Genomic DNA, 16374 nt, shown 5'->3' with positions numbered 1-16374 from the left:
ACACTGCAGTGCCGTGTTGGGGAAAAGACTTACTGATGGGCGTCAAGAGATATTCTTTCCTTAATGCCACCTCACACTGCTTCTTGTAGTGCAAAGCTGCATGAATGATCTGCCCAAAAACTTCTTATGGCTTCTATCACTGCTGTCACTGGACATTTCTGTTTTTCCCATTTCCCGGGGAGATAGGATGGCACTGGTATTCTGTGGTTATTTCTCCTAATCACGTTGTAGCAAATGACTCACTTTAAAGAGGGCGTCTTTTAGTAGTCATCTTTTTTGAAAGAATACTCATTGGATTCAAAAAATAATTAATTGCTTGGGGCTTAAAGGTCTGTGTGCCAAGCCCTTAATGTGACATTGGTTGGAGTACCATCTATTAGACTGATGGCTTCTTGCCCAAATAATACTTGTCTGGTGCCAGTCATTTTATAGATTCATTAATTATATTATCTGAAAAGTGAATATGTGAAGGGTCACAGGCATATTCCAGAAAAGAAGAGAATAAATCGTGTCACATATGTATATTGAAAATAACTGGCAACTGCTGAACCATTTCCATGCATGAGAGTGAAGGCAGGAATAAACTGGGATTATTTCCTTTGGCTGGATGAGTAAATGAAGTAACACCCCAGAGCTGAGCGGTTAAAATGAAATGCAGGAGCAGCAGAGAGGTCTACTTCACAATGTCCTTGCGAGCATACCCGAACTTAGGATTTCTATAACTAGTGCAGTGGTTGTGTCCTTGTACTCAGCACTGGTGAGGCCACACTTGGAATCCTGTGTTCAGCTTCGGGCCCCTCACTACAGGAAAGCCCTTGAGGTGCTGGAGCGAGTTCAGAGAAGGGAACGGAGCTGGTGAGGGGCTGGAGCACAAGTGTGATGGGAGCGGCTGAGGGAGCTGGGGGTTCAGCTGGAGAACAGGAGCTGAGGGGAGAGCTGATCGCTGTCTGCAACTGCCTGAAAGGAGGTTGGAGCGTGGAGGGGGTTGGTCTCTTCTCCCAAGTAGCAAGTGATAGGACAGGAGGAAATGGCCTCGAGTTGCACCAGGGGAGGTTTAGATCGGATATTAGGAAAATCTTCTTCATGGAAAGGGTTGTCAGATGTTCAAACAGGCTGCCCAGGGCAGTGGTGGAATCACCATCCCTGGTAGTGTTTAAAAGATGTGTAGATGAGGTTCTTAGGGACATGGTTTTAGGTTAACAGTTGGACTTTGATAAGGGCTGGTTTTATAAGACACCAGTCCGGTCAGTGGTACATGGGAAAGGTTTATCCCACAGGGGTAAAAGGATGCTGGGACAGGAATTAGCAGGGCTCATTTGCAGGGCTTTAAACTAGATCCGAAGGGGAATGGGGTTGTAGCTGGGCTTGCATCATTGGGGCAGCATGCTGGAATTGGTGAAGACCGGGAGGCCTCCCATACCCCTAGGGTGAAATCGGTGTACTCGGCTCGCTCCCTGAAGTGCCTGTACACCAATGCGCGCAGCATGGGGAATAAGCAGGAGGAGTTAGAAACCTGCGTTCGGTCAGGAGATTATGATCTGGTGGCATTAACAGAGACATGGTGGGACAGCTCACATGACTGGAATGTGGTCATGGATGGCCATGTCCTTTTCAGGAAAGACAGACCAGCCAGGCGTGGTGGTGGAGTTGCTCTTTACGTGAGAGAGCAACTACAATGTATTGAGTACTGTCCAGGTGCGGTTGAGGAGCAAGTTGAGAGTCTGTGGGTGAGAATTAAGGGGCAGGCTGGCAGGGGTGACACTGTTGTGGGAGTCTATTACAGGCCACCAGATCAGGGTGAGGAAGTTGATGAGGCCTTCTACGGGCAGCTGAGCGTGGCCTCACAGTCACAGGCCCTGGTTGTTATGGGGGATTTTAACTACCCTGATGTTTGCTGGAAGGACTACTCAGCCAGCCAGCCTCAGTCTAGGAGGTTCCTCCAGTGCATTGACGATAACTTTCTGATGCAAATGGTGGAGGAGCCGACTAGGAGAGGAGCGCTGCTGGATCTTGTCCTCACTAACAAGGAGGGTCTGGTTGAAGCAGTAAAGGTGGGGGGCTGCCTTGGTTGCAGTGACCATGAGATGGTGGAGTTCAGGATCTCGTGTGGCAGGAGCAGAATAGCAAGCAGAATTGCAACCCTGGACTTCAGCAGGGCCAACTTTGGCCTGTTCAAACAACTGCTGGGGGAAATCCCGTGGGCAAGGCTGCTTGAAGGTAAAGGGGCCCAAGACAGTTGGTTAACATTCAGGGACTGCTTCTACCAAGCTCAAGATCAGAGCATCCCGACATGTAGGAAGTCAAGGAGGGGAGCCAGGAGACCTGCGTGGTTAAACAGGGAACTGCTGGGCAAACTCAAGTGGAAGAGGAGGGTTTACAAATCATGGAAGGAGGGGCTGGCCACTTGGGAAGAATATAAGGCTCTTGTTAAAGGATGTAGGGAGGCAACTAGGAAAGCTAAGGCCTCCTTAGAGTTAAACCTGGCAAGAGGGGTCAAGGACAACAGGAAGAGCTTTTTCAAATACGTGGCAGATAAAACTAACACCAGAGGCAATGTAGGCCCACTGATGAACGGGGTGGGTGCCCTGGTGACAGAAGATACAGAGAAGGCAGAGTTACTGAATGCCTTCTTTGTCTCTGTCTACTCTGCCGGAGGCTGTCCTGAGGAGCCCCGTACCCCTGAGGCCCCAGAGGAAGGCAGGGCAATGGAGGAGTTTGCCTTGGTTGATAAGAACTGGGTTAGGGACCAGTTAAGCAATCTGGACATCCATAAACCCATGGGTCCAGATGGGATGCACCCACGGGTGCTGAGGGAGCTGGCTGAAGTCATTGCTGGACCGCTCTCCATCATCTTTGCCAAGTCTTGGGAAACGGGAGAGGTGCCTGAGGACTGGAGGAAAGAAAATGTCACTTCGGTCTTCAAAAAGGGCAAGAAGGAGGACCCAGGCAACTATAGACCGGTCAGCCTCACCTCCATCCCTGGGAAAGTGATGGAACACCTTATCCTTGGTGCCATCTTAAGACATATCAAGGATAAGAGTGTCATCAGGGGCAGTCAACATGGCTTCACCAAGGGGAAGTTGTGTTTGACCAACCTCATAGCCTTTTATGAAGACATAACAAGGTGGATTGATGATGGGAGAGCAGTGGATGTGGCCTACCTTGACTTCAGTAAAGCATTTGACACCGTCTCCCACAGCATCCTCACGGCTAAACTGAAGAAGTGTGGACTGGACAATCAGGTAGTGAGGTGGACTGCAAACTGGCTGAAGGAAAGAAGCCAGAGAGTCGTGGTCAATGGAGCGGAGTCTGGTTGGAGGCCTGTATCTAGTGGAGTCCCTCAAGGGACAGTACTGGGACCAGTATTATTCAATATATTCATCAATGACTTCGATGAGGGAATTGAGTGTACTATCAGCAAGTTTGCTGATGACACCAAACTGGGAGGAGTGGCTGACACGTCAGAAGGCTGTGCTGCCATCCAGCGAGATCTGGACAGGCTAGAGAGTTGGGCAGGGAAAAATTTAATGAAATATAACAAGGGAAAATGTACAGTCTTACATCTGGGCAGGAACAACCCCAGGTTCCAGTACAGGTTGGGGAATGACCTATTAGAGAGCAGTGTAGGGGAAAGGGACCTGGGGGTCCTGGGGGACAGCAGGATGACCATGAGCCAGCACTGTGCCCTTGCAGCCAAGAAGGCCAATGGCATCCTGGGGTGTATTAGAAGTGGGGTGGTTAGTAGGTCGAGAGAGGTTCTCCTTCCCCTCTACTCTGCCCTGGTGAGACCTCATCTGGAATATTGTGTCCAGTTCTGGGCCCCTCAGTTCCAGAAGGACAGGGAACTGCTGGAGAGAGTCCAGCACAAGGCAACGAAGATGATTAAGGGAGTGGAGCATCTCCCTTATGAGGAAAGGCTGAGGGAGCTGGGTCTCTTTAGCTTGGAGAAGAGGAGACTGAGGGGTGACCTCATTCATGTTTATAAATATATAAAGGGTGGGTGTCACGAGGATGGACCCAGGCTCAGTAAGACAAGGAGTAATAGGTTCAAGCTGGAACACAAGAGGTTCCACTTAAATTTGAGAAGAAACTTCTTCTCAGTGAGGGTGACAGAGCCTGGAACAGGCTGCCCAGGGAGGTTGTGGATTCTCCTTCTCTGGAGACATTCAAAACCCGCCTGGACGCCTTCCTGTGTAACCTCACCTAGGTGTTCCTGCTCTGGCAGGGGGATTGGACTAGATGATCTTTTGAGGTCCCTTCCAATCCCTAACATTCTGTGATTCTGTGACTCAATGATCTTAAAGATATCTTCCAACCAAAATGATTTTTGAGTCTATGATTCTATATGGCCTTCCAAATAAATATTAGTCTTTGATTTTGTCCATTCCAATATTTTAGCATATTGCTAACAGCTGAAAATGACATTTACAATGGCACTATCTGCCCCTCTGTCATTGTCAAAGACTTATGAACTCCATTTCTGATTTACATTCTCCTCTCCTCCTCCTGCTCCCTGCTGTACGGTCTGTACGGTGAAAGTTTTGTGTATCAGTGTGATATACTATATTTTCTCTCTTTGATGAAAAGTTAAAAAAAATAATGAGGTGTTCTCTCCAGAACAGATTAGGAAATTTAAGAGTTACACAGTCTAATGTCTGATACTTTACCTGTTATTCCATATTTACATTAATACATGCAGATTCCCTCCTCAAAGTTTATTTTTTCTTCCTTGCTATCTTTTTTCTCCAGAAATATCGTTATCAAGATGAGGACGCTCCACATGATCATACTTTGCCTCGATTAACCCACGAAGTGAGAGGCCCTGAGCTTGTTCATGTGTCAGAGAAGAACTTGTCTCAAATAGAGAATGTCCATGGATATGTCTTACAGTCGCACATTTCTCCTCTGAAGGTAGGACTGATACTCACTGTAGCTTTGGTCCTCAAATACGAGAAAACACGTAGCATGAAACGCTTGGGAAACTTATTTTGTTGTACAAACAGGCAAGCTTCTATTTGAAAGAAGATTGATTGTCCTGTGATGTGATAGATTGTCCTGTGATGGGTTTTTAAGGCTCACTGCAGTGTAACAGGTGATGGTTTCATTGGCAGAGCTTTGTGTTGAGATGTGACCTTTTTACTTTGAGTCAGATTTTCATTTGAGCAAAAATCATTCCGGGCAAGTAAGCGTGTTTTTTTTTTTTTCGTGCACATTGAGAAAGCAATAATGCAGGTTCTTGGCCTCAATGTCATAGTGATTTTGGAATGGCAGACTTCCCTTCCTGATTGTCTCTGTTCAGAAATTGAAGTACTGTAAATGTAACCATCTGATGGAGTCCTGGTTTTTGCATCTCTCAAAAAGCTACATCAAATTCATAAGTTATGCCTGAAAAGTGAGCTCATTTGCCACTATTCAGAACCTTACTACTCAAGCTCTTGCTGTTTTCTGTGGGTTTTGTTGCAAGTCAGAGTGATGTAGAGACATCTCGCTGTTAACTAAGGCAACTATTCATAAAGTATAGAAGGTTTTCAGTATGTGTGTCTGATGTTCTCTGATATATTTTGCTGGGCAAAAGGTGTTTATCTTCATGGTGAACCTGTATATTAACCAAAAAGAAAGCAATTTCTGAAAATTACATTAGTTCTTCAATAAGCCTGCAATAGTTTGAAGGTGTTCCTAAAGCTTCTGTAATGAAAGGAGCATGGATGGAGTGATGAGCATAATGGTTTTCCTATTTTTATTTTCTACTAGGCCTGGGAAGGGGAAAAAATAATATTTTTTTACTAAAGGTGGTGATGTTCTGGGCAATGGTTTTATTCAGGCAATTAACTAAGCAGCAAACAAGGCAGATAGGCTTTGCTCCTTCTGGTGCTCCAGGCCTTTGAAATGGGCATTGCTTGCCTAGCGGAGTGATTACAGTGCGGTTACAAGTGAAAGGAAATATTTAGTATTAAAGATTGATGTGAATGTGGCCGCTGTTCATTAATCCTTCATGGAATAGCCATGTGAATTAATCTTTGTCCTCTGCTCTTGTTGTTTCAGTGTGTAGCTTGTATGCCATTTGTCTTATGTTTCAGCAGCTTTCCAGGTTGCTTACCTAACATCTACTGCAGAAGCCAACAGTATCAAGCAGTGATATATCTTGCTATGCTGTAGTAGATCAACTTAGTTGTTTGGAGGAGTTTGCTTCCATGTGGCCTCTGTGTAACCTCAGGGAACAAACACAGGTGAAGCAATTTCTTGCCTGTAAGGGAAACGTCCCCACTCCTGTAGGGTTCCTGGTGGATTAGGATTTTAGTGGTGCTTCTTATTCATTAAAGTCAAAAACAGATATTTTGCTTCACAGATGGAGACTTTCAAGTAAGGCTGCCTGATCCAAGCTGATAATGTAGCAATGATGATAAAAAGCTTATTGTGAAGTGAGGTGAAGGGTTTCCCCAGACATCTAGAGTTGCCTTAAAACAGCTCCCAGTCTAATTTGCTCTTGTGACAGGAGACAGTTGTTTTCCGTTGCTGTTTTCTGAAGTGATGGCAGGAGAGGAGCTGTATAGTGTTCCCACTTGGAAATAAGTGTCTTTTGCAAGTTCTTTCCTTAGCCTGAGGATTTCTGTCTTTGACTCTGTTCCTTTCCCTTCTTTCCTTCAGATTCACAGTGTCTCATGCTTGCCAGTTAATCTAAATTTAGTGATTTGTCTCTTCAGATAGCTTTGAAGTCTCTGCTTGCTTTCTTCTGTAGTCTATGTCCTGTCTTTTAACCTTCAGTAGAGATTTAGCTCAGGAGGATGGAGTAAACCTTCTCCTAAAGCTGATAGCATTGTAGTACCTCCCTATCTGAAATATCTGCTTTAGAATCACTTTTGTTTCTGGAAATTGACTGAAATCCCTGTTCAGAAGCTTTTTGTCACAGTGATTTCCACATAGTTGAAAAATAGCATTCCAAATGCTCCAAAATCAAATCCGAATCAGCTGTTGTCTTGAATTATAGACTTTCCAACATACAGTCGGATATTAAGTATTCCACTCCCTTCTGAGCACTATTGTGTAAACATGGCTGCACTGAACAATGGTGAAATGTGAGGCATACTGCCTCTCAAATGATAGTGTGCTTTTCCAGGGATATGTAAATACTGTTTTTTAAAGGTTTGCTAGATAAGTGTGCCTGCAGTTTCAATATTTTGTTGCCTTTCATGAGAGGCAGAACTGCTGGAATCCTGCTCTGAGGATACATAACAAATGCTGGGATCCAAATACAGCCTGTCAACTCTAGTCTTAGGAGTGAGAAGATGCTGGTGATTGCAGTGGGTTAAAGCTGTCAAGAAACTCCACCAAGAGCTGTTTGCACTGGAAAGGTTGACTCATCCTGCCCCAGTTTTCTGGATACAGGTCGGAGCATTTGGTGCAGAGGGAAAATGTGTGTAAATGAAAGCCGCGAGTTTGCTTCTGCCACGAGAGGGATCACATCACCTCCTGTGTGTCACTAGGACTGTCTGTCTAACCAGCCATGCAGCCGGCAAGCGCGTCGTGTGAGCAGGGGGTAGATGTATGACTGAGTGGGGTTAAGTCATGGCCTGACTGCATTTCACTGTCTGAATTTCACTGGGGGGTCTGCGGCATCAGAGCGCACCTCCCCAAAAACTTTTGAGGCAGTCTTTCGTGTTTAGTGGCTTCGAAATGCACCAATGACAGGATGATTTGCTCAATATTTTTGTGTTCGAAATAGTAGCATAAAATAAAAATATTTGAGCGTAAAATTAATCTAGTTAAGATGCTTTGGAACTGAAGTGTTTTCCCAAGGCCAAGCCACACATCCGTCTTAATCCCATCACTTTTCCCAAGCGACTTGTGTTTGGCAGAGGAAAGAGTTGCTTGTTTCCGTATGTTTGTAGTCATTCGGAAAGAAATTTGCAAAGGACACACAATCAGAAAACTTCCTTTCAGGTGGCTTGTTCCAGCTCCCATAACTGACGGGTGCCCCCAGCCATCTGTTTGCTACTGTAGAATCATAGAATAGTTTGGGTTGGAAGGGACCTTCAAAGCTCACCCAGTGCCCCCCCTGCCATGAGCAGGGACATCTGCACCAGCTCAGGTTGCTCAGAGCCCTGTCCAGCCTGGCCTGGGATGTCTCCAGGGATGGGGCATCCACCACCTCTCTGGGCAACCTGGGCCAGGGTTTCACCACCCTCAGTGTAAAAAACTTCTTCCTCATGTCCAGCCTGAATCTCCCCTCCTCTGGTATAAAACCATCACCCCTTGTCCTATCGCAACAGGCCCTGCCAAGAAGTCTGTCCCCATCTTTCTTACAGGCCCCTTTTAAGTACTGAAAGGCCGCAATAAGGTCTCCCTGGAGCCTTCTCTTCTCCAGGCTACCCTCACCCTGCATGTGCTCCCTAGTTTCCAGTGAACATCTCAGTGTGCATCCATCAGCCATCTGAACAGCTTGAGCACAGACTTCCATCATGACAGTTACAAGTTTTGTGGCTGACTGAAGTTCAGGCACAGAAACCGTGGCCCTGTCTATACCCCTGTGTACATCTCCAAGCAAAACATTCCAGGGATTCTTGAAAGACTTTCTAACCCCCAGGATGGAAGGATTCAGAACATGGTTTTGAAGATACGTGGTTCAAAATGCCTGACATGGGACTGTGTTGCATAATACAGATGCATCTTAAATTTGGCATCATGTTGCTGTGTACATATTGTTAAAGAATTTGGCTGTGATTTCAACTTCCAGATTATATGGTTTGATGTAGCCTAGAAATATCCTAGTGGAGTTTTATCATTATTGGTTACTTTTTGTTAATGACCTTAACACTAGTTTTGTATGCTGAATAATGTCCTCTTATCTTTCAAGTACTTAAAATATAGTGTGCATTAGCCAGATCACTTCCTTTCACAAGAAAACAATGAGCAAGCACAGTTCTGTTCAAAAGTGAAGCCTCTTTTCATTGTGATTTTTACTTTTTTAACTGAAGATTTCTTGCATGAACTTTGCTCTTCTACTACTTTTCTTCCTCTAGCATTTCCCATACCCTCAACTTAGTTCTAGAAAATGCTTGATTTTAGAAAGCTGCGAACTTCTGTTAAAGGTTGATCTACTTATTAGTGTGGAGGAAATAAAATTTACAACAGCCTCAGCAACTTTTAATGTCAAACACAAAAATGTTAAAGGAAATTTTCAGTTACATGGCTGTATTAACATTTAGGAAAAATGCTAAAATTTGAGAAGTTTTGTGAGACTTGCCATATTAAGGTTGCAAATGCTCTTTTCAGCTTATGGAGGTGATGAAATTGTGTTTTATTAATCTGTTAAAGCAAACAGTATGTAATGTAATGAAAGAATAGTTTTAACTTGGTTTCTCGCACTTTCCGTCGTCTGGCACTAGATGGTGCAGTAAGCTTGGAATTCTTTGATCTGCGTCTTTAACGCTTCAGTGACGTGGAGTTTTTTCGTACATGGCTTAGAAAGTGCTAATTCAGTAAAAATACCTTGTTAGAAATTAGATGCCTTCTGAATCCCTGGTGTGTTGGGAAATCTGAATAGAACACAGCTGTGCCTGAAATTCAGACATGCAAGTTCTGTTTCTAAATAAAATATGATTCTCTTTCCCTTCCTCCTTGGTAGAGAGCTAATCAGTGTTCGTAAAATGAACGATAACTCTGGCTTCTAAATGAACCTTATTAGTATTATTGTGACGTTAGACTTCTTTTTGGTTTAAGTATATGCCACTTTATCTAAATAAGCTTAAAAGTAAAAATCCATGTAAGGATCTTGTATCTCCTTGGTCCCTGAACGTTTTCAATGTCAGGCTATTCCAACTACTATCTGCATTTCCTAATTTAATGCAAGGTTTGAGTGTAAGCATCAACGGCAGTTTTGCAAAAACAAGTAGCCAAGTAAATTACTGTTATTATCTTAGCCTAAGATATTTTTAAACAAGGAAGTTTTGTAACCCCTTCAGTTGTCTTCTCTTTGATGGCTTCACTTTCTAGAAGGGAAAGAGTCGCTCTGCATATTCCTCCTTTTCTTTCTGTCCCAGGGCACTGTCCTGCAGCCCAGCAGAGCTGCTGATCGCTTAGAGAAAGTCAGGATTGACGGAATGGCTTTCCAGTGGAGGAAAAAAAACATCTCCACATGGAGCAAATGGGAAATTAATTTGCTTAGCGGTCTCCAAAATTAAGGTTCTACGTGAACTGACATTCCTGCAAATTGCTTTACAGGAGATCTGCTTTTCCCATCACCACAGCACATAGGTTGCATTTGTTAGTTTTTCCTTGCTGATGGGAAATGCCCCTATCTCACCCATTTCTTGAGATTGGTTTTATCTAGTGGGGAAAACATGTTTTCTCTGTGCTCTAAGCCAGAGCTCTCTATTTGCCAACTCCCATCTTCTGGTGAGTGTGTAAAGAGTCCTTTGCACTCGTATAGTTCTTTTTATCCACCTGGCTGCAGGAAGACCATCCCTGGGAAAGCTCCTGGAACCTGGCATACCCTCTTTTCAGTCTTTAATGAAGCCTTTCATGTCCAAGTGTGGGTCAGACCTCACTACAATGGTTGCCGTGCTTCTCTGACAAATTATTAATAGCAAAGATAGGGAAAGAGGATCTGATGATGAGCCTGGGTGATTAATTAATCTGTAGAAAATGTCTTAGCCTGAGCTTCCTGGAAACTATCATAAAGAGTAATTTTTGTGACTAAAACTATAGATTAGGTAAGAGCTGTTTATTTCATGAATTAACACTGACTTCAATAAAATTTGGGTTCTAAAGTCATTTTGGAAACGGAGGACAAAATGTTCTGTATGGATTTTTTTTTTTTCCCCAGATGCAACGCGTCCATTTCACAATTCAAAAAGTTTGGGGACAATTTTTTTACCGTTGAATCCTGTATATAATTTAAAGTCATCCACTGGTCACAAGTGCTGCGGACATAAGCAAACTCCAAGACTCATGATGTTGCAGTGGATCACATGAGCTGTACATTCACTGGCAAGGTTGCTGCACAGAGCTGCAAAACAACATTAGAAAATACACTCACCTGTGTCGCTGTTCTAAGTGAGCAATTGCAGGAAATTCCTCTGATCGTGTAATTGTAGCTACCAGGGAATCAGGTTTGCACAGGAGAAGCTGGTTGCTTCAGCTTTTAGCATTACCGTGCCCAGTATTCCTGTGTTCTTAGATTTCCTAGTGCTTTTGCAGGGATCACCTAACTGTGGTAAGAAACCCTGTGTTTGTTTTGCTTTGTTTTGTTTTGTTTTTCCGGAGCTGCTAAACATCCTCAATTCCTATTACTGGCGAATAGTCTCATGTTACAGGTGAAGTTCAGATAGGGAAGAGAACAAGATAAGGCTGAATTTGTTTTAATTTCTGTTGTTCAGGTGTGACAAACACTTGAGACTGTGCCACAGCACGAGCTGTTCTTCCAGATCAAGATGCTGCATTTCAGAGGCTCTTAAAGAGCCGTGGAAGCCTGTGAGAGGCTGATGCTTTGTCATTTGTCAGCAACAGAAGTCTGAAATTTTCCCTTGCAGTTACAAAATTAATTGGGGTTATATAGAGGACATATTAATGTACCCATGGATATATTAGCAAGCCATCTAAAAGTTAAACTTGCATCATTTTCTTTGCTTACACTGGCTAGATTTCATAAGTATAGCTAATCTGCATGAGCCATTTTTTAGCCCTGGGGTGGCTCAGCCCAGCAGCAATGATCTTATTATAATATTTTTGATCTCTGCCCTGGTAGCTTCCTAGCTTTCATGGGTTTTTGTTATTGTTGTTTTTGTTTTGGGGTTTTTTTGTATTTTTTTTTCAGCCTCTCCTTTTTAATATGCAGTTATTTGCCAAGCCCCACACTGCAGTCTGTATCCGTTAGTGAGTTCCACTGAATATTCAGCAGACTGCTTAATTAAGATACAACGCTTGTTACATGTTTAATCATGTGCTGCTTTTCTCTTATCTCCTACTCTAGCAACAGATAAGCATGTATCACAGATCTGTATCTGTCATCTGTGTTTTTTAATACAAAAATGCAATCGGATTAAAAAGAGACCAAGGAAACACACAAATGTGCCTACGCGTGTTCTTACTCTTAGAGAAGTGCCAAAAGTAGTTCTGAATTTTTACTTCATTATGTTTCAGGGTGAAATAAGCAGCTTATGAATTAGTATTCTGAAGAATATTTTGTATCCCAGTTTCATGTGGGAAGGAATGTCTTTCATTTTTTGCAAACCTTGTTGTGAAGAAAGTCCTAAAGCGGTGAAAAATTCAAAAGTTACAGCGAAGAATAGTTACTAATGAATAATAGTTTATGATTTTTTTTTGTCATCGTAGATAACTGTTGTTTTGTGTGCTTGACTTCTTTGCCTTGGATTTCTGATGGATGTTTTCCACATGATTGATGTTGTTGCAGACAGTATCTTGTTATCCTTCTAGCTTCTGACAGAATTAAAAAGAAACCAAACAAAATTGCTTCTGTCAGTGGGTGATTTAATTGGAGAAATCTCCACAATTTAAGGTAAACCTCAGGCATTGCAATCCTTTCTTTTTTGGCAAAATAGAATTATGGCCTCTGATGGACACAAGCAAAGCAAATTCTGTATCTACCAGCCCATTATATGTTGTTAGATTTATCTGAAGAATAAAGGAATTTTCAAAGGAATCTGAAGATATTTTCAGGCTATGGACTCTGTTTGCTTTATATGGGCCTCCTAAGTATTGAAGGTCTTTTCAAATGTTAATCTGAATTGCAGTTTGAGGAGATTTTCTCTGTTTTTCATCTACTGGGTGCTTCATCCATTAGGATTAATTAGCTGTTTTATCTTTTATTCTTTTCGGGTTACAGATTTCTCCTTAAGGATAATCTTGTTCCTGGGACTTATTTTTTGAAAAATTATGATATATTGCAAGTATTTCTTCAACATGTCACTCACTTATAGTCCAGAAAATTAGAGATTCTAGAAATCCTTTTTTTTCTCCTTGTTTTTCTGCCATGTTTTGCATGGTACTAGTTACTCCTTGCTTCCCTATAATTCATTGAACTGGTTTTAACTTGATGTACTGGCCATATGAAATAGTTATAGAATATAAAATAAACAGAGAGAGACGTGCTATTATGAAGGTGAGTGTTTTTCCAGCTGAAGTAGATGAAATACATTCAATAAATCCATGGGAATCAGTACTAGATGCTTATAGACATAAGATTTGTATGTTCTCTCAGTTCCTTTCTTCAACTCTAGGAGTACAAGAATATCAGTATATATGCAAAGTATCTGTAATGATGTTTGCCACCTTTCCAAAGTGTTTTGTGACCTACTGATGAAAAATGCAATAAAGCACCTTGGCGTTATTAGTCAGACCATAACAGGAGGGATTTTTCTCAGAGATGTCAGACAGGTTTCACACCAGGCTTCTCCCTGAGCTCAGTAGCTGTAATGCCCTTTTGTCAGACTTCAGCTACTCCTGACGCTTGGGAATGTACTCTACATTTTAAATTAAGCATTAAACTGCCGTAATACCTTTCCGCTGAGGAATATCTTGATAATTCGCTCACTCAACAGAAGATATATGCATTTATACATCCAGCGATGTGATACATGAAAAATATTCTGGATTTTGTCAGTATCAGGTGTAAAACAAAGTACAAACCAGAATTCTGCAGCTCTAGAAGATCTGGATGGTCGCAGCCTCCAGCGTGAAGAGGACAGAATCTGTTTAGTCAGACTTTATGGAAGAATATCTTGGCAGTCTGACTAAGAAGCACTTAAGCTAATACACATTTTATTTCGAAGTGCTTTCTTTTTAAAATCCTGTTTTCTCATGCCTCTTTGTTCATCTTGCTGCAATGTAGTTTTGTGCACTGTGGAGCTGTTAAAACAAACAAACAAACAAACAAAAAACCCCAAAACCAGAATTTCAGCATTTAAAAGAAAAAAGAGAAATCTTTATGAATTTGCTATTATTTTCCATGTCTTTTCAAGAATCTAGCCTAAATAAGTGGTTTAGAGATTATTATGGTGTTAGATCTTGGTATCAACAGCTAATTGTGACTTCTCAGAAAGACTTCTAAATGGAAAACTGTTAAGGAAGTTTCTTCACCCTAGGTATCCTGAAGCAGTGTCAGGCAAGTATTCCAGAAATTACTCTAAAATAAGTATTTTATTTGGCAAGGTACGGCACAGATAGCAGGTTCCTATGGAAGAGGGACCCCGAGCAAAGAAAACCCTGGGTAATTATACCCTTACAATATAAGCTTCCTACCCCTCGTATGCCAATTTGGGCCAATTGTAAAATTAAGAGTCTAAGGTTCTCCAGTGGATCCCTTGATTTTCATCAGACGGGCCATCACTTATCTCTGCATGCACCAAACTAGGTGCTGTCTGTTAGCTGCTATTTGGCACCTGCAGCTCGGAAGAAAAATAAGTCCTTAGCAATAGCTAAAACATTCAGAAGTTCTCACATTCTGCAGGCTTTTGACTTCTTTAGACATGCCATTCCCTTCCTTAACTTATCTTTAGGGATGTAGCTCCTGTTGATGATCAACAGCTCCCTTATCTTCTAGCTTGAACCAATGCTGAGCCCTTCTAGGCAGAAAGCTCCTAAGTCCACAGCTTGCAGCCTAAGTAAACTTAAGTTACTTACACCAAGTTATGCCAAACAAGTTCTATATAAGCAGTTTCTAAGCAAGTTTTATAAGAAGCGGTATGCCAAATAGCTCAATAAGCTAAGAGAGTCTATATTTCCTAACAAAAATGCTTTTTGCCATTTGGTTCCTTTCAACATATCTATTTCAGCAGATCATGTTACTTGCTTTCTAATAATCTTTTAAAGACAATATTGCTGCTGAAGCTGATGCAATTGGGGAAAATGTCAAAAAACAGTCAGCAAGCTTGATGACTCAGGTGAATTTTTAAGATCTCCAGTGTTTACTAATGTGATTTCCCACAGTACTGTTTGCTGTCTTTTCTGTTTCCATGCTATTGTTTTCGTTTTCCATAGTTAATCAGCATACCTTTTTCCAAATTCTGTATTGGCTTCAAGTTCTATTCCTGTATTTCTCCTTTAGGTATTCTTTCCTTACTTTTCTATGATATCCATTCCTATACCTGCACATGGATTTTGTTAATACTGTGAGCCATCCACAAAGTACAAGTTTGTACCCAGTAGCTGCTAACATGCATCAATTGATACCTTTGTTGTTGAATACAATTGCACTCTTGTTGACCATCTTGCTTTTTGGGGAGGAGACTCGGTGTCTCCCCTTTGTCGTACATGGCCCTTATGCACAGTTTGTGCTGATTTCTCTTAGGCTGGAAGGTGGGTTTTCTTCCTCACAAGCAAAAGCAATATGAAATACAGTTGAATGTTATCCAGTCCAGGGGATCAGAGTTGCCCACTGAAATGGCAGCGCTCTGGGCAGCTTTTAATTCTACTAAGACTTATAGAAGCTCTGTACACAGCAGATGCAATTGACTTTTTCAACCAACAGACTCCAGAACACCAACTTGCATCTGTTGTCTTCCAAATGTGATAAGAACCTGTCTTTTACATACATAAGAGCTAGAACTTAGCTTTTTACATTGAAGTGTGTTATGCAGAAAGTGATCTCATTCTCAAAGAAAATATGCATAGTTAGTTGTTTCAAAGCCTCCCTTCCTCTACAGTTATAATAAGCATCTGCCTGGATTGCTGCATTGGATTTAATCAGCCCTTAGTGGGTGAAGTTTTTGCTTCCAAATAAAAAAAAAATCATTAAACATGATAATTGACTTCATAAAATTGTTATAATTGATAACATGACATTGGAAAGGCTGAAAAGAGTGATGAAGTTTTCAACAAATAAAGAAATTTCTGCTTTGAAGTCAGTGTCACAAATTGTGTCTCTGATTAAGTAGATGAGCAAATGCCAAGCAGGGAAATAGAATTTTCAGTGATAGCACATAGCATGTGAGTACAAAGGCTTATAGTAATTACTATAAATTGGCCAAGAAAGCTCGAAGTTAACGGCTTAACACTCCAGGAGTGTTAATGTCATCAACCAACTTCTGAAGACCACACTTGCATCTGATTTCACATTCAAATTGCTGCTGTTTCCTCTTTAGCAGTCGTTAGGCAGTTGGTTTCTTTTACTATTTTGCAACGAATCTGCAAACTGAGCAGATCTGAACTGAATTAGAGGTTTCAGCTGAAACTGGGTTACTTTCACTTCTGTTTTGAAAAGGCATTGTTTTTTCAGTATCTCGAAGATGTTGATATTTACGTAAGGCAAATGGGAATGTGTATATTAAAGTGCAGACAAGGGTGTTTCTGAATTGCTTATACTTTACTAACAGCTGTAATGTCACAGAATGTCTGAAAAACCGGTTCAAGCAATCTCAG

General features: G+C 41.9%; 1 protein-coding gene across 1 annotated transcript in view; it reads left to right on the top strand.

Moving 5' to 3' along the window:
• Window positions 1–16374, top strand: part of DLG2 (discs large MAGUK scaffold protein 2) — a 770443-nt gene that overhangs the window by 202834 nt on the left and 551235 nt on the right. Inside the window, exon 3 of the mRNA XM_065626935.1 lies at window positions 4750–4911. Within this exon, the coding sequence (XP_065483007.1) occupies window positions 4750–4911 (162 nt within the window). The remainder of the gene's footprint in view (window positions 1–4749; window positions 4912–16374) is intronic.

The sequence above is a fragment of the Caloenas nicobarica genome, chromosome 1, assembly GCF_036013445.1.
Source record: "Caloenas nicobarica isolate bCalNic1 chromosome 1, bCalNic1.hap1, whole genome shotgun sequence".
NCBI lineage: Eukaryota > Metazoa > Chordata > Aves > Columbiformes > Columbidae > Caloenas > Caloenas nicobarica.
Note: the sequence above shows the minus strand (reverse complement) of the source record. Positions and strands in the feature narration are given on the sequence as shown.